At 36.2% G+C, this 20,239-nt stretch overlaps 1 protein-coding gene across 5 annotated transcripts; it reads left to right on the top strand.

The window, feature by feature from the left end:
• Positions 1 to 359: 359 nt before the first annotated feature.
• LOC111699991 (neurofibromin) lies at positions 360 to 20,128 on the top strand. 5 transcript variants are annotated; one of them, XM_023470834.1, is made up of 20 exons: positions 360 to 451; positions 541 to 642; positions 2,580 to 2,721; positions 3,051 to 3,152; positions 4,140 to 4,221; positions 4,434 to 4,501; positions 5,004 to 5,069; positions 5,972 to 6,051; positions 7,161 to 7,326; positions 7,963 to 8,043; positions 8,520 to 8,577; positions 8,882 to 9,108; positions 9,326 to 9,439; positions 9,591 to 9,652; positions 9,847 to 9,918; positions 10,024 to 13,236; positions 14,940 to 17,771; positions 18,289 to 18,432; positions 19,003 to 19,089; positions 19,936 to 20,128. In XM_023470834.1, the coding sequence occupies exons 2-20, from the start codon at positions 596 to 598 to the stop codon at positions 20,111 to 20,113; spliced, it is 7,821 nt and encodes a 2,606-aa protein (XP_023326602.1). In that variant the 5' UTR covers positions 360 to 451; positions 541 to 595; the 3' UTR covers positions 20,114 to 20,128. The 5 variants fall into 5 exon arrangements, with proteins under 5 accessions (XP_023326602.1, XP_023326736.1, XP_023326667.1 ...); XM_023470968.1 differs by lacking the exons at positions 360 to 451; positions 541 to 642; positions 2,580 to 2,721; positions 3,051 to 3,152 and adding an exon at positions 3,261 to 3,271; XM_023470899.1 differs by lacking the exons at positions 360 to 451; positions 541 to 642; positions 2,580 to 2,721; positions 3,051 to 3,152 and adding an exon at positions 3,825 to 3,831.
• Positions 20,129 to 20,239: the final 111 nt, after the last annotated feature.

Genomic DNA, 20,239 nt, shown 5'->3' with positions numbered 1-20,239 from the left:
ACACCGTGTACTTCGTACAATTTTATAATTAATAATATATCCTATTTTATTTTACCCACGTATACGTAAAAACAAATATGCTATCTGCTACAGCTGCTACATTCTACAATCAAAGCAAACATCTCTAATATAGTTTTGAAAAATACGAAATGCCATCAAATTCAATTACAGAAATAGTTGTTAGCAGGCCAAAGCCCCATAAAAAAACTAAATAACAAATTATAAAAATTGAAGAAATAATTTTCTAATCGTCTTTGTTTTCTCCTGACTCATAGTTATGATTCATTATAACAAGTTGCGGCATTCTCTTGATGTTTTGCGCTTACAGAGACAGAGGCAGAGAGGAGGAGACCGGATGTTTTATTCGGATGAAATTAGTTGTGAAGGATCTTTAGCTTTATAATTTTGCCGTAGTAAAATTAATAAACCCTCTTTTAAGTCATCTTAAAAAGTAGGTTTGATTTTTAAAACTTTTCGTGCACAAATAATTTAAAATTAGGTTGAATAAAATCATTTTTCGAGACTTAAAATTTTTTCTAGTAAAATGGCAAGCGATGTCTCAGCATCTTCTTAAAGAATAATTTGGAAGACAATAATGGCGACGCAGAAACCTGTGGAATGGGTTACGGCCCTCATTACAAGGTTCTCATTCTTTTACATTCTTTTAATATTTGGGTCTGTCCTAGTGAATAGCTGCATAACAGGGTATATTCCTAGTGAATGATTTTTGGACCCCCCCTCCTATCAATTTTGTATATGTATTTTAGTATTAATTTAGGGTTAGGTTAGGTTAAGACACTTTCTGGGCCGAGCGCTGCGGCCACGGGTTGGTTTGGCTAAGACAATTTCTGGGCCAAGCGCTGCGGCTAGGACAGGCTAGGGGTTCGAGCGCCGCGGCTAGGACAGGCTAGGGGGCCGAGCGCTGCGGCTAGGACAGGCTAGGGGGTCGAGCGCCGCGGCTAGGACAGGCTAGGGGGCCGAGCGCTGCGGCTAGGACAGGTTAGGGGGTCGAGCTCCGCGGCTAGGACAGGCTAGGGGGTCGAGCGCCGCGGCTAAGACAGGTTAGGGGGTCAAGCTCCGCGGCTAGGACAGGCTAGGGGTCGAGCGCCGCGGCTAGGACAGGCTACGGGGCCATGACCATTTTTATCTATGTGTTACATATGAGATCCATGAACAAAATTGATAGGAAGGGTAGGGGGTGTCCAAAAATCGTTCTTTCGGAATTTACCGCTTTAAAGTTAAATTGCTGAAAATAAATATTAAACTCTATTAATTAGATCTTTGCAGGGGTGTTTTTAAGTTTTGAGACTAATATTTTTGCTCCCCCCCTTTTCAGAATCATATTTTTCCCCCAAATCCACAATATTAAAAACATGTATGTTTGTACATTTTTCTGATACTCGCGCTGCGGCAGGTGGAGGGGGGGTAGAGCAAAGAATATGTTTGGATTTTAGTAGTATAATGGAGCGTTTTGTTACCTTAAAATGGTCAACTTTAAGGTCCTGAGTTTTTTTTAAAGCATTTCTGATACTTTTTTTTTAATTTAATCTTTTCCCTTCCCTTTAGCCCTTTTCCCTTCCTTCTTGCCGCTTTTCCTTTCCCTTTTGCCCCTTTTCCCTTCCATTGCCTCTTCCCATTTTTCCCTTAACTCTTCCCCTTTTTCTCTTCCCTCTTCCCCTTTCTCCCTCTTCCTATTTCCCCTTCCCTCTTGCCCTTTTCCCTCTTTTCTCTTCACCCTTTGCTCTTCAATTTTCCCTTCCCTTTTTCCTTTTACTCTTCCCTTTTCCTCTTCCCTTCCTCCTTTTTCCTTTTTTCTTAATTATTGCCCCCAAACCTAATAAAAGCTAATATACACCCCTGGATCTTTGTTTTTGCAGTACGTGGGCTACAAAATTATAGTGCTTTTGATTTGATTTAATTTTTTTCCAAATCTATTGTGTTCAGATTTTTATTCGTATTATTTTTAAGTTTCTGTAGGGTTATACTGGTCCATCCTAGTATGCGATTTTTGGAACCCCCCCCCCCTCTAATAATTTTGTACACGACCACGGCCAATTTTTAAAACTATTTTTGCTGAATTTGAGAAAATTAGTTTAAATTAATTTTAAGGTTTAATTTTACGCTTCCTCCAGAAAAAGGCAAATGTTTCGTACCGCATTCTTTGTACCCTAAAAAGGATTATTTTTCGCTTATTAGTCTTTTCCTTCTTTCAAATTTAGCAATTTTTTCTTTATCGCTTTTATAATTGAAATAAAAATAGCTTTATAGAGGGGGAGGGGAATGAATTTTAAGGTTTAAGAATTATAATTTACTAGCTCGGGAACCCAGCGCAGTCCAGGTTTCTCATATGTTACTTCCGTCATTCACTCGCACTTGATCGATTATAACGAAAAACTGAATTTGAGTTGACCTACTCAACTTAGAATCTCAAAACTAAGCTAGGAAAATTTCCTTGGGACTCCCGAATTCCCCAATCAAAATTTGAGGCAAATCGGTTCAGGGGTTCCCAAGTTATGAGCGGACAAACAAACAAACAGAGATTACAACTTTATATATAAAGATATATGTTCTGTTTAAAGGTTTGAGGACCAGTTACCCTGCAGGACGGGTCCTCAGCCACATCATTCAAGGATAAACGTCCAACAGAACAAAGATTGTCTCATTCAGATTTCTAAATTCAAGTTTTCTCTCGTCATATCAGGACTCACCAAGATTCTACAGGTTTTAGTATCTTTAATTTATTTTAAGTATGCAACATTGTTTATGGACAAAACCTGATTTATTTTAACAAAAAATTAAACTTTTTATCCTTTAAGTACAATGGTTCAACACTGGAGGGGGATGAAAAAAGTGAAAACACTTTAAAAAAATTAAATAATTATCTTTGTCGTTTTTTAGACTCATGGATACTTTTAGTTCTATGGACCTAGGGTGTTACTGTTAAAAGACTAAAATTGTCAATGTTTTTGGTTTTGTTGGCCATGGTTTTATACTCATCGCCACTAAAAAAAAGCACAAAAATCCTAATTGTTATTATCTTTACTGTTCAGCGCATCAATGAGCTCCGACCAACGCATACCGAGTTTGAGAGAGATTATTACGAGTCTCTCCTCATTGTTCTGGATACTCTAGAGAGATGTTTATCATCGCAGGTTAGTTTTAGATACTCTAGAGAGATGTTTATCATCATAGATTAGTTTAGATACTCTAGAGAGATGTTTATCATCTCAGGTTAGTTTTGGATACTCTAGAGTGATGTTTATCATCGCAGGTTAGTTTTGGATACTCTAGAGTGATGTTTATCATCTCAGGTTAGTTTTGGATACTCTAGAGAGATGTCTATCATCACAGGTTAGTTTTTAGAGTGATGTTTATCATCTCAGGTTAGTTTAGATACTCTAGAGAGATGTTTATCATCATAGGTTAGTTTTGGATACTCTTGAGTGATGTTTATCATCACAGGTTAGTTTTGGATACTCTAGAGATATGTTTATCATCACAGGTTAGTTTTGGATACTCTAGAGTGATGTTTATCATCACAGGTTAGTTTAGATACTCTAGAGAGATGTTCATCATCACAGGTTAGTTTTAGATACTCTAGAGAGATGTTTATCATCACAGGTTAGTTTTGATACTCTAGAGTGATGTTTATCATCACAGGTTAGTTTAGATACTCTAGAGAGATGTTTATCATCTCAGGTTAGTTTTGGATACTCTAGAGAGATGTTTATCATCACAGGTTAGTTTAGATACTCTAGAGAGATATTATCATCACTGGTTAGTTTTGGACAGGTTAGTTTAGATACTCTATAGAGATGTTTATCATCTCAGGTTAGTTTTGGATACTCTAGAGAGATATTATCACCATAGGTCAGTTTACTTTAATTTATTTAGTTTATATGGACCTGATTTGTTGTGAACAGCAGACCGTAAAAACAACTATCTTTTTTTTTGTTTCAAACATAAATTTGTAATTGCTTTTATCATCTATATAATAAAGCTCTTCGCTTTTTTATTTATATTTTTTTGAGGAAATACATGGGTACCCCAATATTTTTCTTTTAAAATTGCCAGTGAAATCCAGGGCTCTTGAGCTAGTTTCCATTATAATTGTTGTTATTATTAACTATCTATATTAGGCTGGTGATACGACTATAAGATATGATGAGGCAATGAACGTAAAGCTTCTTCTCAGAGAGATCTGCCAGTTCTTAGAGCCAGGTACATTAGACTGTTTTCTGATAGAAGAGGTAAATAAGGAACAAAAAAATTTCCTTTTCGCCCCAGATGTTTAAATGGTTTTATTCGCTGAGCGAGAGAAAATATGATTTTTTTTTGTAAAAAGTTGGAAAAGCTTGTCCGTTGAATGTTGATATCCAATATTTCAATTTTTTCCCTAGGTAATCGAAAATCAAATGCAAATATTTGTTTAGGACGAGAAGTTAGCACGAACAGTTATTCAGATACAGGAAGAGATCAACTGAAAAGTATAGCGTCGAAGGTTAGTATTAGCTATTCTATAAAATATGTATACACTTGCTGGTCTGTCTGATTACCGGGTTATGGCATCTCAGGGAAGGGTCATGGCTGGTCGAAGTACACAAATTTTGCCAGGAAAAAAATGTCGAGTTTTATTATTTTTGGAAATGCACCAATTTTAACAGAAAAATTCGCGACAATGTAAGGACGATTAAAAATGGCGACTTTCAGAGAAACAATAAAAGCCATAAATTCAAATGGCAAAAATTTGTCAAAAGACGTGTGGATTTGTGGACTGCGGAAAGAAATACCCTATGCTGTTAAAAAAAGCTTTAGATAAAATGAAAAAAGTTCACGTCAACTTGCACGTTAAAAAGATTATTTGTTAAGATTTTAAATCCGTTGTTTAATAATTTTTATAAAAATTGGGAATCTTAAGTTAATCTTTAGAAACCCCCATCCGTTAAAGTCATTTAACACTCTTTTTAATATATAATCTTAGGAATTAAATATTATTGGTTTAGGTTTTGTTTGCGCTCTCTGTTAATAACTTCAACGCCGTTTTCTCCAGAATATCTGGGAGACTACAGGTAATCAGCTAAATGTGCTTTTATTAAATCTTTTTTTAATCAATTTTATATACCTAAATTTCTGAAATATTGATTCATTGGTAGACAAATAAATTTATTATCATTATTTCTAATCCGTTCTTTAAAATGACATATAAGATCATGGATATATAATAGATGGATATATCATAGTCAAGGTTTGATGTAATTTTTTCGCTGGGGTGTTATGCAGTACGTTAGACATTGGACCCTGGAACTTACAATTTGTCTTTGGTTTTCGTTAAGTTAATAGATGTCAAAGGAGTATAGAAAAACATTGTAAGTCTTAAAAACTTGATAAGATTTATCCTCCTTCTTTGTATTATAAAAGTTGTTTTAAACAACTTGCTGATATTTAATATTTTGAATTTTAAACAAATTTCTCAATATCTTGGTCAATGTAAGGTACAAAAACGGCAGACCACATTTTGAAATTCTGAAAACAAGGCGCCTTTGATGCTACCAACTCTTTGAAGAAAATGCGATGATCTCAAGATTTTAGCAACAGTATCTCATTTCTGCTTACTCCAGGGCCCACTATCTACCAAAGTTCTTCTCTAATTTGGACCCTGAACATCACTTCAAACTTTTTCAAAAGTACAAATTATTTTTACAGAATGAACAATAGCCAGAATAAAAATTTGTTTTAGTAAAACCTAAAATTTGCTGTGCAGAGGTTTTATAAATTTACTAAAAATATCTAGGGTCCACTGAAATATAACAGCTGCGTAGCCCACCGACAAAGTTACATGTACACTAGCCCAAAATAGTATAGATCGGTAGATAGAACTTAGAAGCATACATATAAGCGGGCCGTGTATAAGATGTTGAGTTTAATCTGAAATTGATTATACTTAATTATCATGATGAATATTCCGTTTTAGGAACTGTCTGTAGCTAATGAAGAACAATCAGATCATACAGATATTGAACTCATTCAACATATCAATCTAGATATTACTAGGTAATAATATTCAACTTATAAATCTGGATATTACTAGATAATAATATTCAGCATATTAATGTAGATATTACTAGATAGTGATATTCAACATATCAATCTAGATATTACTAGGTAATAATATTCAACTTATAAATCTGGATATTACTAGATAATAATATTCAGCATATTAATGTAGATATTACTAGATAGTGATATTCAACATATCAATCTAGATATTACTAGGTAATAATATTCAACTTATAAATCTGGATATTACTAGATAATAATATTCAGCATATTAATGTAGATATTACTAGATAGTGATATTCAACATATTAATCTAGATATTACTAGGTAATAAATAATAATATTCAACATGTAAATCTAGATTATGCCAGTAGTAATATTCAACATATTGATCTAGATATTACTACGATTTATTATGATTTATATTATAATTGTTTGTTTAAGTTTCAACAAAAAAGATTTGACATTGAACAGTTCATATTCATATTTTTATTCAACTACAAAGCACGAGATAATACAAATTAATTGCCCTTTTTTGCAAAGACTTGATTTTCTGTAGTTTAGCATTTTTTACACCCCCCCATGTTATAATTCCATACTCAATATGTGGCCTTACAGTTTATAGGAAAGTTATGACGTAATAAGATTGTTATTAAATTATTAGGAACTTCTTTATTAAATAAATTGAATGACTTATTATTCATTAAATTATTATTCATAAATTCGTCCTAAAATTGATATTACAGAAAATATTTTTTTCTTAAAGTTGTTCAAACTTTATGCTACATAGAAATCCGTAAAAGCAATTTATATTTTAAAAATTCTAAGAAATCGACCTCCCTTACTGGTGTACCCCCTGGCATGTTTAGGGGAGACATGCCCCCTAACAAATTCTTTTAATTAGACCTTAATCTAGGGGGGGGGGAATGAAAAAAAAATTTAGCAGCGCTTACGCGCGCTAAAAATGTCACCCACTTGGTTAATTTTCCAGTACGCCCCACTGTTTTCCTACGGAATAATAGTTAAGCCTAGGATGCTTAGGGGGGGGGGGGATATGAACCCGTATTTTAAGCCTGAAGTTTTATGGTCTATTCTCTGTTAAGGCTGTTAAAACTGCTGGCTGAAGTGATTGCTAAGTTCAGAACCTTGAAGAAGAGCGCTCACCTGGTGTTGATGCAGAGCCTGGAGAAGGCAATCTGGAACTGGATGGATACTTATCCTCAGGAGTTCATTGATCTTCAGAAGAATAGCAATGAAGAACTCACTAAGGAACGTGGAATAATAATTATAATTGTAATGATAACAATAATGATAAGAATGATAAAAATGATAATAATGATAATAATAATAATAATGATAATAATGATAATAATGATAATAATGATAATAATGATAATAATGATAATAATGATAATAATGATATTAATGATATTAATGATAGTAATGATAGTAATGATAGTAATGATAGTGATGATAGTGATGATAATAATGATAATAATGATAATAATGTTACTAATGATGATACTAATGATGATACTAATGATTACTAATGATGATACTAATGATGATACTAATGATGATAATGATGATAATAATTATAATAATTATAATAATTATAATTATGATAATAATGATGATAATGGTAATAATGAAAATAATGATAATAATTATTATGATGATACTGATGATACGGATTATACGGATGATAATGATGATATTGATGATAATGATGATAATGATGATAATGATGATAATGATGTCTGTTCAATGTTAATTCGTCATGGTTTGAAAAGCATTGTTTTGGAAGTCAATTTCATCTTTGTGATGAATGTAATTTTTTTTAATGTAATTGATTCTGCTTTCCTGATTTGTGTCAAATATTTAATATTCCGTGCTTGTCTCCAGTGTTGTGAGAATTTCTTCGACCTGTTGGACAATTTTGCTGAAACAAAGAACAAACACAGACACGCAATCTGGCCGCTTCAGGGACTTGCATATTTTCATATAAGCTGTTATTCAACATCCCCCCTCCCTCGTTTTTGAATATTTCGGTGCATTTTATAATTTTGATTTGCTTAGAAACGATAACATATGAAAAGTCATGGAAAAGTTAATTTTTCAATTATTTAAAGCCTCCCAACGATTGAGTTTTAAAATCATATTCTCTCTGAGTTCAAAACTTTTAAATTGTTAACTCTGAATTAGGCAGGTATCCATACCTTGTGTAGTCCTAAGGATTAGATTAATTCCTCTTGAATATCTTGTTTATCCCGTGATCGGAAACACGCAGAGATAACTATAAACTAATGGATCAGACTCTTTTTTAAGTTTTAAAGTTGCCACAGTGGATGGATTTCGAAATCAAGTATTGTAAATTGGGAATATTTCACAAAGAAATTTTGACCTCTGAATATCTAATAGTGATCAAAAGCTTATAATTAAATATTTTTGTTTTCTCTCAGATGATGTTATTAATCCTCACTCCCACTATACTTGAAGAGATTAATAATGCAGATTCAGGTTAATAGACTTATCTGATCAATATTTTTATTATTAAATTGCTTAAGTTGTATTTGTCGCAATTATGTTAAAAACGGTATAGTTTGGGGTCAAAAATGTAACAATTTTTCAATTTTCCTCTTTAGAGTCCAACATTCTTGACGAATTTTCATCTACTAACTATATTTTACTAGACAAATCAGTAATGTAGGCTTTTCAGAATAATTCAAAAACTCGTGGTCAACTATAACGCTTCACGCCCCACATATGTTCTGAAAGTAAACTCACTTAATTAAAGCTTCTGCTAACTTGAACTTCTGTTCAGGAGCTCCATGCAGTCAGAGGCATTTGAAGAAAAAAGCATTTATTGACTCCATCAAGAAGTGCCTTCAAACCCATGGATCATCTAGCAAATCGATTATTGAAGCTGGGGCCATCACATGCGTCAAGCTGTGCAAGGCGGCGACCTACATCAACGTGTTGGACAGCAATAATGTGATCTTTAGCCTCGTCCAGACAGTGATCAATGATCTCAAGAATTTACTCTTTAAGGTGATCTTTGTTTAACTTAAGATTAATTATTCCCCGGCTAATTACTGAATAGGCGAGCGTTTTGAGTTTTTATCTGAGCCTTCGTATTCTTTTTGGAGTAAACCCGGAAATCCAAAATAAGATGGTTTATGCTTGAAAACAGACGCAAATCGCAGTAACATTTTTTTTTAAAGACGAAGTAGTTCTTATTATAATAAAGATAAACCTTTTTTTATAGGTGGATAAACCGTTTTCACGGGGCTGCTTGTACTTGAAAGAGGACGTAGATCTGATGATAGATTGCTTCCTAGCTAACTTTAGAATAAACCCACATAACAATGATACTTTAAAGGTAACAAAAATTATTAGAATAAATGATAAGTGTAAAACAACTAAAAGACAAAAATAAACTCAGAAAATGTAAATTTTAGTTCTGTTAGCTAGATCATATTTAAAAAAAGCTTATGCCACTTTTTAAAGATTTTATGAAATTTTTCTTTTAGGTTTGTCTGAACACGAATTCTCCCAGCTTGTACCACCATGTTCTTGTATCAGCTCTATACAGGAATTCAATCAAGCGATAATCTTAAATAATTTAGAAAACAATTCTAGATTTAAAGATAATTTTTTAATTATTCTTTGTTGTTGAAATATTTGGGCTTTATTAGAAAAAAAAAATCTTTCAACTTTTGCCTTAAAACGTGTTTATACTGTGTAAGGCGGGGTTTTTAAAATTGTGAGTTTGATTGATTGGTTTAGAATTATCACACAACCTCGGCTGGCCTGGTGGCCCCAGATAGATATGCTCTACAGTAAATCCGCAGAACTCAGGGATTTTACTTTAACAACAAATTAGAATAAATTTATTGTACTTAAAACAATTTCAAGAAATATTTTAGGATGGGAAAAAAGTCTGTTGAAAGTATTATTGTTCAGGGCAATGTTTACAGAGACTTTAACACGTGTCACCCAAGGATACATCAGCCATCAGCCCGTCAAGATGATCCCAAGCATAGATTTCAGCAAGAAGGTTGCCGTGAAGTTCAACAACAAGACAACCAGCGAGGAGAGCGGGTTCCAGAAACACCTCCTGCTCTGTATGGTCCGGTTAACACATGCGGATCCTATGCTCTTGTTGAATAGTCAGGGTAAACCTGGACATGAAATACAGAGCTCAACCCTTGAGCTGATCAATGGTCTTGTTTCTCTGGTTTATCAACCAGGAATGCCGGATGTAGCCCAAGAAGCAATGGATGCCCTGAGCAAGCTCCATGAGCCAGATAAGATTGAATTATGGAATCCAGAGGCGCCAATCAACACGTTCTGGGACATCTCCAGCCAGGTATTGTTCACCATGTCCCAGAAGTTAATACAGCATCAGATCCTTAACTACACCGACATCTTGAAGTGGATGAGGGAGATTCTGGTCTGTAGGAACCAGTTCCTTTTGCGTCATCGTGAATACGCAAATGTTGGTTGCGGGATTGCCATTTGTCGTCAGGCACATATCAAGCTTGAGGTCGTCTTTTTTATGTATCTTTGGTCTATAGACATGGAAGCAGTTGCTGTAGCAATGTCCTGCTTCTCTCTACTTTGTGAAGAAGCTGATATTAGAGCAGTAAGTGACATGACCGGCCCGTACCAGCTGCCCAACTACCATGTGTACCAGGAGCTGGCTCAGGCGAGCACAATCCTTACTACAGGACGTGCTGCTCTGCAGAAGCGTGTGATGTCAATGCTGAGAAAGATTGAGTTGTCTACTATAGGAGTCTGTCAGGCCTGGGATGATACCTTCATGAACTGGGAAGGATCAACCAAGCATTTATCCCAGTATCCTAAAACTAAAGATGAATCTGTTGGAATTCAAGGAGAAGGATTTCATAGAATGGGCAAAAGACGTGCTAGCCATCATTCTACAGACCATGAGCTGGAGGACCAGGTGGCAGAGTGGGCGAATATGACAGGATTTCTGGTTGCTCTTGGTGGAGTTTGCCTTCAGAGGAAATCGCCTGCCTCTGCTAGGCAAGATCTGGGAAGAGGGCGGGGAATATCTGCCCTCCCCCACTCAGCTGGGCAGGATATGCAATATTGTCCTGTAACTCAGTTTCTTGGTCATCTCTTAAGACTTCTTGTTTGTCCAAATGAAAAGTTTGGAACCCAGATTCAGAAACATGTCAAAGAACTTGTCGGGCATGATATGAGTCCTGCGCTCTATCCAATTCTCTTTGATCAAATCAAGATAATTGTGGAAAAATTCTTTGATCAAATGGGACAAGTTATTGTGAACGACACAAACACACAGTTCATTGAACACATTATCTTCATCATGAAGAACGTGTTGGAGCCTGGTAGCTCAGGTAAAGGTGGAGAGCAGGGTCAGCAGCCTGGGCAGGAGCATACAGAGAATCTAGGACAGACCAGTATTGAACTAATGATGCTGGCAATAGTTAGATATGTCAGACATCTAGATACTACAGTTCTAGCTCTTCATATTAAAACAAGACTTTGCCAACTAGTGGAGGCCATGATGAAGAGGAGGGATGATCTAGCATTCAGGCAGGAGATGAGGTTCAGGAACAAGCTGGTGGAGTACCTCACTGACTGGTGTATGGGCAACTCCCATCAGATAGCTCCTCCTGCCGCTGGAGATGTGACAGCTATTACCAGGGATCTTGATGAAGCATGTATGCATGCTGTTGCAGCTCTTCTACAAGGGCTTCCTCTTCAATCTGAAGAGTCAGATAGAGGGGATCTGATGGAAGCAAAGAGTCAGTTGTTCTTAAAATACTTTACCCTGTTCATGAACCTACTGAATGACTGTGGTGAAGCTGGAGGAACTGTTATATCTGGACATGAAGGGAAGGAGGAGGGAGCTGGTAATATTCAACTAGGAGCTAGACCTAGACATTCAAACACAGGAAATAATAATAGTCTAAGGAATGCAACCATCCAGGCAATGTCAAACCTGCTCTCAGCTAATATTGACTCCGGGTTGATGCATAGTATAGGACTAGGATATCACAAAGATCTGCAGACTAGAGCAGCATTTATGGAAGTTCTAACAAAGATATTGCAACAAGGAACCGAATTTGATACCCTGGCAGAGACTGTTCTGGCAGACAGGTTTGAACAACTGGTTCAGTTGGTAACCATGATTGGGGACAAGGGTGAGCTGCCAATAGCAATTGCCCTTTCAAATGTTGTTACTTCAAATCAGATGGACGAACTCGCCAGAGTTTTTGTAACACTCTTCGACGCCAAGCATTTACTCTCTCCCCTGCTTTGGAATATGTTCTACAGAGAGGTTGAGGTCTCAGACTGTATGCAGACTCTTTTCAGAGGAAATTCTCTTGGGAGCAAGATCATGGCGTTCTGTTTCAAAATATACGGAGCAACATTTCTCCAGGGTTTGTTAGAACCCTTGATACAGGAGATGATAGATAATGCTGATGGAGTCAGTTTTGAAGTAGATCCTGCCAGAATGGAACCTTTTGAAACTCTTGAGGATAATCAACAGAACCTAGCAGAGATCACTCAGAAGGTGTTCAACGCCATAGTATCATCAGCAGATAGGTTTCCGTCCCAGCTTCGCTCCATGTGTCACTGTCTCTATCAGGTTCTTTGTAAGAGGTTTCCACAGTCAATTCAGAACAATATCGGAGCTGTAGGAACTGTTCTATTCCTCAGGTTTATTAATCCTGCAATAGTTTCTCCATATGAGATGGGGATTGTAGAGAAACAACCCCCTGCACACATCAAGAGAGGTCTTATGCTCATGTCTAAGATCCTTCAGAATATTGCGAACTACGTCGAGTTCTCCAAAGAACAGCACATGCTTTACTGCAATGAGTTTGTCCAGAGAAACTTTGATGCTGGACGAAGATTCTTCGTGCAGATTGCGTCGGACTGCGAGTCTATTGATCATACGCAATCCCACTCCATGTCCTTTATCAGTGACGCAAATGTACTAGCTCTGCACCGTCTGCTGTGGAACCATCAGGAGAAGATTGGAGACTATCTGTCCTCTAGTAGGGATCACAAGGCTATGGGTCGAAGACCGTTTGACAAGATGGCAACACTCCTGGCTTATCTAGGTCCTCCAGAACATAGGGCTGTGGACACACAGTTCCTCTTCTCAAACTTTACGAGGTAAAAATTTTCATTTGTTTTTAGGCGAAAAATTGATTTTCAATCTACCCCATTTCCATTTTTCTTACTTGATCTATTATTTCTGTAACATTAGTAAAAAAAAAATGTTATAATGAATATGAATTCAATTTAGCCTGTTTTCTAATTTTAATTTTCTTAATTTGGACCTATAAAACTGGAGAATAGAAAGACAACAAAAAGACAACCCTAAAAAATTCCCAGATTATGTGACACAATTTTTCATAAGAACTAAGATGAGAATGTAATAAGTTAATGTAGAAATACTATAATACTAAAATAGAAATACTGGTGCTGAGCTCCCTGGGAAATATTATATTAATAATTTTACGTTTTAACTGTAATCTTAAAGTCGCCGTTTTTAATCGTTCTACAATTTTTGCGGATTTTTCTGTTTAAATACAGTGTCAAAAATAATAAATGTTGACATTTTTTCGGGCAATTTTTATCTTATTCTTTCTTAGAAATCAAAATTAAAGGGCTAGAAATGTGGCTGCTGTCCTATTTTTCATGGGGGGCACAGCGTGGTTAAAGTGGACATTGGTCTCCCCACATTGACAAAAAGGGGTCTTAGTTTGCATTTTTCAAAATAAAAGATATTTAAATAAAAAATCATTATTTTTGTATAACTTAACATTTCTGTTCTATACATTTTTCCCTAGGTTTTAAGTTTTAAAACCTTTAGTAATATTCCAAAGAATGATCTTGAAGGACAAATCCACTTATTTTACCTGGTTTAAACTTTTTTAAATCACTACTTTTTAGATATTGGCATATAGATATGTTTTATTTGTTTATAATAAAGATGACCTATTTTTTATGAATGTCGTCTTGCGTCTTACGTCTTCTACAAAATACCGAGTTATTGTATGACTTTCAACAAATTAAGAAAAAATGTTTTTTAAAAAGAAGATTTAACTTTTTTGTTAAACATTTTTATAGCTTAACTAATCATTTTTTATCAGAATAAATCAAAATCCCCCTTTTGGTGACAACAATAGGGGGATGGGGGGAGGGGGGGTATTTGCTATCTATGCTAGAACGCCAAATATTTATCTTATGAGATCAAAAAAGGTAATTTAGACAACATTTTGTTGGTAAACATAGAGAAAAGATGACAAACTGCGTTATCTTAACCATTAAATATACTTTAGAACAAGTATAGTTTTATTCTTGTTCTAATAAAAATGTGACGAAAATAAAAAAAATGAATGTCAAATAATTTTGTTTTAAAATACAGTATTTGATGATAATTTAAAAACAAATTGAATATTTTCAAGAATTTAACATTTTTTGTCTAAACTTTTTCTTATAAAATAAACATCTGAAGAATTAAGTATTGAAAATATTTATATTAAGGTGGCCATCACGTTTATGTTCTAAATCTGAATTTTTTAAACCTACATTTTCCATGTTTTCATAATGTGTGATTTTATAGATTTTTCAAAATCAACCAGAGACAAAGCAATAACTTATTTTCTTGATGAAAAATCACCGAGGAATAAAAAATTTATTTCAAACTTCGGAGTGATGTGGGGGGGTGGGGTGCGAGATACAGAAGTCGGTTTGTTACATAAAAGATTTTTGTTTGTTCATGAATTATTTTAATTTTAAGATTGTTTAGCCAAGTTTTCATTAAGAAACTAGACTTCATAATGTCATACAACATTTGAATTTTCTTTTAGGTGGTCATCCATGGATATGACAAGCACCAAGTTTGAGGAGATCATGTCCAAGCACAACATGCATGAGAAGGATGAGTTCAAGTCCATCAAATCTTTAAATATCTTCTACCAAGCAGGAACCTCAAGGTGTGGCAATCCTGTCTTCTACTATATTGCTCGACGATACAAGATCGGAGAGACAAATGGTGATCTTCTAATCTACCATGTCATCCTCACCCTCAAACCATTTTGTCATAAACCGTTTGAGGTGGTGGTGGACTTCACCCACACCTGCTCCGACAACAGGTTCAGGACGGAGTTTCTACAGAAATGGTTTGTTGTACTGCCCCAGGTTGCATACGAGAACATTCATCAGGTCTACTTGTACAACTGCAATTCCTGGGTCAGGGAGTACACCAAGTTTCATGATCGTATTCTAATGCCGCTGAAGAGTAACAGAAAATTGATATTCATTGATGCTCCGAGTAGGTTAAACGACTTTATAACTCCAGATCAGCAGAAGCTTCCCGGAGGAACACTTTCTTTAGATGAGGATCTTAAAGTATTCAACAACGCACTAAAGCTTAGTCATAAAGATACCAAAGTTAACATTAAGGTTGGTCCCACCGCTATTCAGATTACATGCGCAGAGAAAACCAAAGTTCTCAGTCACACTGTACTTCTCAACGATGTGTATTATGCTAGTGAGATAGAGGAGGTGTGCCTGGTCGATGATAATCAGTTTACCCTCACTATAGCTAATGAGTCGGGTCCTCTCTCATTTATCCACAATGATTGTGACTCAATAGTACAATCCATCATTCATATCAGAACTAGATGGGAGCTGAGTCAACCAGACAGTGTTACAGTTCATCAGAAGATTAGACCCAAGGATGTACCAGGTACGCTTCTTAACATGGCTCTGCTGAACCTGGGGAGCAGTGATCCTAATCTGAGGACTGCAGCTTACAATCTTCTCTGCGCTCTCACCTCAACATTTGATCTCAAGATAGAAGGCCACCTGCTGGAGACCAACGGGCTCTGTATCCCAAGTAACAACACAATCTTTATCAAGTCAGTTAGTGAGACATTGGCTAGGAATGAACCCCATTTAACCTTAGAGTTCTTAGAGGAATGTATTCAAGGTTTCTCAGCCTCTAGTATTGAGCTAAAGCATTTGTGTCTGGAGTATATGACTCCATGGCTCCCCAACCTAACTAGGTTCTGTAACTGTAAGCATCCTGCTGATGATACCAAGCGACAGAAAGTTGCTCATATCCTTGACAAACTAATTACCTTGAGTATAGAGGAGGTGGAGATGTATCCATCTATCCAGGCCAAGATCTGGGGTAACATAGGACAAGTGTCAGAGCTTATTGATATGGTTCTTGACAGCTTTATTAAGAGAAGTGTGACTGGTGGTTTAGGGAGTGCCCAGGCTGAGGTTATGGCAGAGACTAGTGTGAGTTTATCTGCTGCTAATGTTGCTCTAGTAGCCAGGAAGGTTATCTGGAGGCTGTGTAGGGTAATAGATAAAACTTGTATCTCTCCAACCAGTCAGCTGGAGCAGCATATCATGTGGGACGACATTGCAAACCTTGCTAGATACCTTCTTATGCTCTCCTTTAACAACAGTCTAGATGTGTCCAGACATCTACCCTATCTGTTCCATATTGTTACATTCCTAGTGTGTGCTGGACCTGTATCTATGAGAGCATCAACACATGGTCTAGTAATTAACATTATCCACTCCTTGTGCACCTGTACCAAACCTGTATTCGCAGAGGAGGCTCTTAGAGTCCTTCGTCTGTCCCTTGATGAATTCTCCTTGCCAAAGTTTTACCAGTTGTTTGGAATCTCTAATGTTCATAGCGCAGCTACAACAGCATTCAGGTCAGCTCATCGGGCTGCTGGAGAGCGCTGGAGTGCTGTGGACCGATCCTTCTTATCTAATAACGACAAGGAGAGACTGTCTCTCTCCTCTTTGGAGGCGATTACTGACGCTCTACTTGAGATCATGGAGGCCTGCTCTCCAAGCCTACCAGAGTGTAACTGGTTGCACACCTGGACTCTTCTTGCCAGAAGCTTTGCTTTTCGATACAATCCAGCCCTACAGCCCAGGGGTCTTATTGTCTTTGGTTGCATCTCTAAATCTACCTCGGATCAGGATATTAAACAATTACTTAGAATTCTAGTCAAAGCATTGGAAAGCTTCACTGATATAACATTGATAGACGCGATTGTAATGTGCTTGACCCGTCTCCAGCCCCTGCTAAGACCAGAGTCACCTATCCATAAAGCACTGTTCTGGGTTGCAATCTCTATTCTGCAGCTTGATGAGATAATCCTGTATGCCAGTGGACTCTCTCTTTTAGAGCAAAATCTCCATACCCTTGACTCCCAGAACATATTCGAAACTGAATCCTTGGACACCATCATGTTGGCGACCAGGGAACCTCTAGAATGGCATTTTAAGCCGTTGGATAACAGTGTAGGACTCTCCTTCAGAGGTAACTTTCACTTCGCTCTGGTGGGACATCTGCTCAAGGGGTTCAGACATCCCTATCCTGCAACTGTAACAAGAACAACGAGAGTTCTCTGCATGCTTCTCAGTATTGTTGCCAAACCGTACAAGAGGGATAAGTTCGACGTTACCCCGCACAACGTGGCCTACCTCTCCGCCCTGGTGTCCGTATCTGAGGAGGTGAGGTCAAGGTGTCATGTGAAACATCAGGTTACTCACATGAATAGTTCGGAGACCCTGGCCGAGAACTTTGCGGTGGATAACCATCTCAGGATGAACTTTGTATCACCATCTAGTCCTGTACAGCCGGAGCCGAGTAACCAGCATAGGTAGGACAATTATTAATTCAATTTCGATTAACAATGGTATCCTTTCAACCATTATTTAATCAAAATATTTTATCGAATTTAGATATCTGTTTTTACAGATTTTGAAGTGTTTAATTTTTACAATTTTGCGCTCTGTTTTTTTTCAGCAAGAAATCCGCAGGTCACTGTAATAGAGAACCCACAATTGAAAAAAAAATCAAAGAGAAATCATGAATATCTTATTCATTCTTATTCAGACAAAGCTTTTAAGGTTGTCGTTGTGAATCGGACATGCCACTCAATGGAGCGTCACTTGAAATTACTCGTTTATTCCAGCATTTTCTGATGTTTCATTATAAAAGTAATTACTCATGACAGCGTATTATTTTCCCTAAAAATTGCAGTAACGAAAATCTTTTTCCTATACGTTTTTTCCAACTATTGAAATTTTGCAGATTCAATATTTTTTTTTGGTCTGAGAATGATATAAAATATTTATTATTTAAAATTAAGATTATTTTAGGATTTTTTATTTTAGGGATATTCTTGTAAATCAGAGGCAGAAATCAGTTGAAGTTATGGATGCGGCAACTGTTGCGCAGGCGCGCACCCTTCGTCTACAGCAGACAGGAAACTATGGATATCAACGTCTTAAAGAGAGATCTATGTCAGTTCCTGCCAGGTTAGCAACAATTGATCTATTCAAAAATACTTTTTTATAAACGTTTCGATTTTCTCGATTGATAGAAAGTGCATTATTATAAATCTTTCCTGCGTTTTAGGACGATATAAAATCTTTTTTTCATCCAAAGAAACTAAATATCTGTTAAATTGATTTTATATCGTCTCGTACTTTGTTCCAAATATTTGTATCTACACTCTGTACTCTGTAGTCTGTAGGAACAAGGAAAGTAAATGACGAAATCCACATCGATCTTTGATAGTCAATAAGTGACATAGTTTATATCAAATATAGTATGAAAGATTGACCGTTTAATGCCAAATAGAATTTTGGACGATGGAAAAGTTCAAAATTTTTCCTTAAACAATTAGTTTAAATTCGAATATTTAGACCGGCAAGTCGGGCCAGCACTGTAACTATCCTGACCAACCTCACTAACTATATATTTAGACCTGCTAGTCAGGCCAGTACTGTAACTATCCTGACCAACCTCACTAACTATATATTTAGACCTGCTAGTCAGGCCAGTACTGTAACTATCCTGACCAACCTCACTAACTATATATTTAGACCTGCTAGTCAGGCCAGCACTGTAACTATCCTGACCAACCTCACCAACGATGAAACAGATTCAAACTTTGGAGGAGAGTCCCCCAGGTAAAGATGGAGAAATCAGGGGAAAGGATTGATTATTTGCATCAAACTCTAATTTCCTTATCCCTGTATTTTTGCAACCTGATGGAGTAAACCTTAGATACTTTGACAATTTGATTGAGAAGAATCCATAGTTTGAGATTTCAAAGGTTAACTACATCAGGTTGCAAAGATATAAGGACTTGGAGTGTAGGCGAGTAATCCGTCCCTTGTACACTGAATAAAGTAAACAAAAATAACTCTGAATAAACAAGGTTTTATAAACAATTTACTGGATACGATCGGACTTTTTTTACCGACAAATCTTACTTTGAAAGTTGCTTCACAAGTTTCTGTCAACTTTTCTTATTTCTAGAGTTATTTTTTTCCTGGTTCCGCTAATTGACGATCATCAAAGTCTGTAAAATTAAAGAGGCTCTAAACGTAATTTCCAGTGAACTTTCAGACAAAGTTGACAATGCCCGATTTACAACTGCACCCTTGAAACCTTTTCTAATCAATAATGTCAAAAATATTTAGTTTTTTCTAGGTTTAAAAGTGTTTAATTCGGATATTTCCCATTCGTTTTCCTGCGGTAGAAATTCGCAATTCAATTTTGTAAAGAAACCACAATTGAAAATAATCAGTTTTCAAAACTATAAACATTAAAATCTACTTGATCATACTTGATCAGATAAAGATTAAGGGATCTGTTGTGAATGGCCACATTTGCTTTAAAATACCACTTACTGTCCCTTTAAGAACTGACCGGGTCAAATTAGACAAAAATATAAAGTTTGAATTGAAAAGTTTTATTTTTGAGATAGATTTTATTTCAACAGCAACAGCAAACTTAAGTTAATTGTTCAGAGTGGAAGAGAAGGACCTCCCTGGAGGACTAAGAGAAGGTGAGGCTAGGTTCTATCTCGAGGATGGAGCCCAGGAGGACCGAGGACAAGATTATAGAAATCTTGAGGAAAGAGGTCAATCATCAAGAGAAGACATGGATAAGCTGATAGATCGACAGGTCTGTCTACAAGGGAAATGATAACTTTGAACACTCATGGTGGAATTCAATTTTTTTAGTTTGAATAAAGAATAGTGAGGCTAGAGGTAGTGTATTTAATGATTATATATATACAGGGTGGCCAAAATGTACGGATTGTACGGATTG

Source organism: Eurytemora carolleeae, unplaced genomic scaffold (assembly GCF_000591075.1).
Source record: "Eurytemora carolleeae unplaced genomic scaffold, Eaff_2.0 scaffold101, whole genome shotgun sequence".
Lineage (NCBI taxonomy): Eukaryota > Metazoa > Arthropoda > Copepoda > Calanoida > Temoridae > Eurytemora > Eurytemora carolleeae.
Note: the sequence above shows the minus strand (reverse complement) of the source record. Positions and strands in the feature narration are given on the sequence as shown.

Excerpts from the sequence above, each read along its gene's own strand:
- LOC111699991 (XM_023470834.1), top strand. The coding sequence starts at position 596 with ATGGCGACGCAGAAACCTGTGGAATGGGTTACGGCCCTCATTACAAG. Across the intron at positions 643-2,579 it reads GTTACGGCCCTCATTACAAG|GTTTGAGGACCAGTTACCCT; the intron begins GTTCTCATTCTT and ends TTCTGTTTAAAG. Across the intron at positions 6,052-7,160 it reads ATCAATCTAGATATTACTAG|GCTGTTAAAACTGCTGGCTG; the intron begins GTAATAATATTC and ends TTCTCTGTTAAG.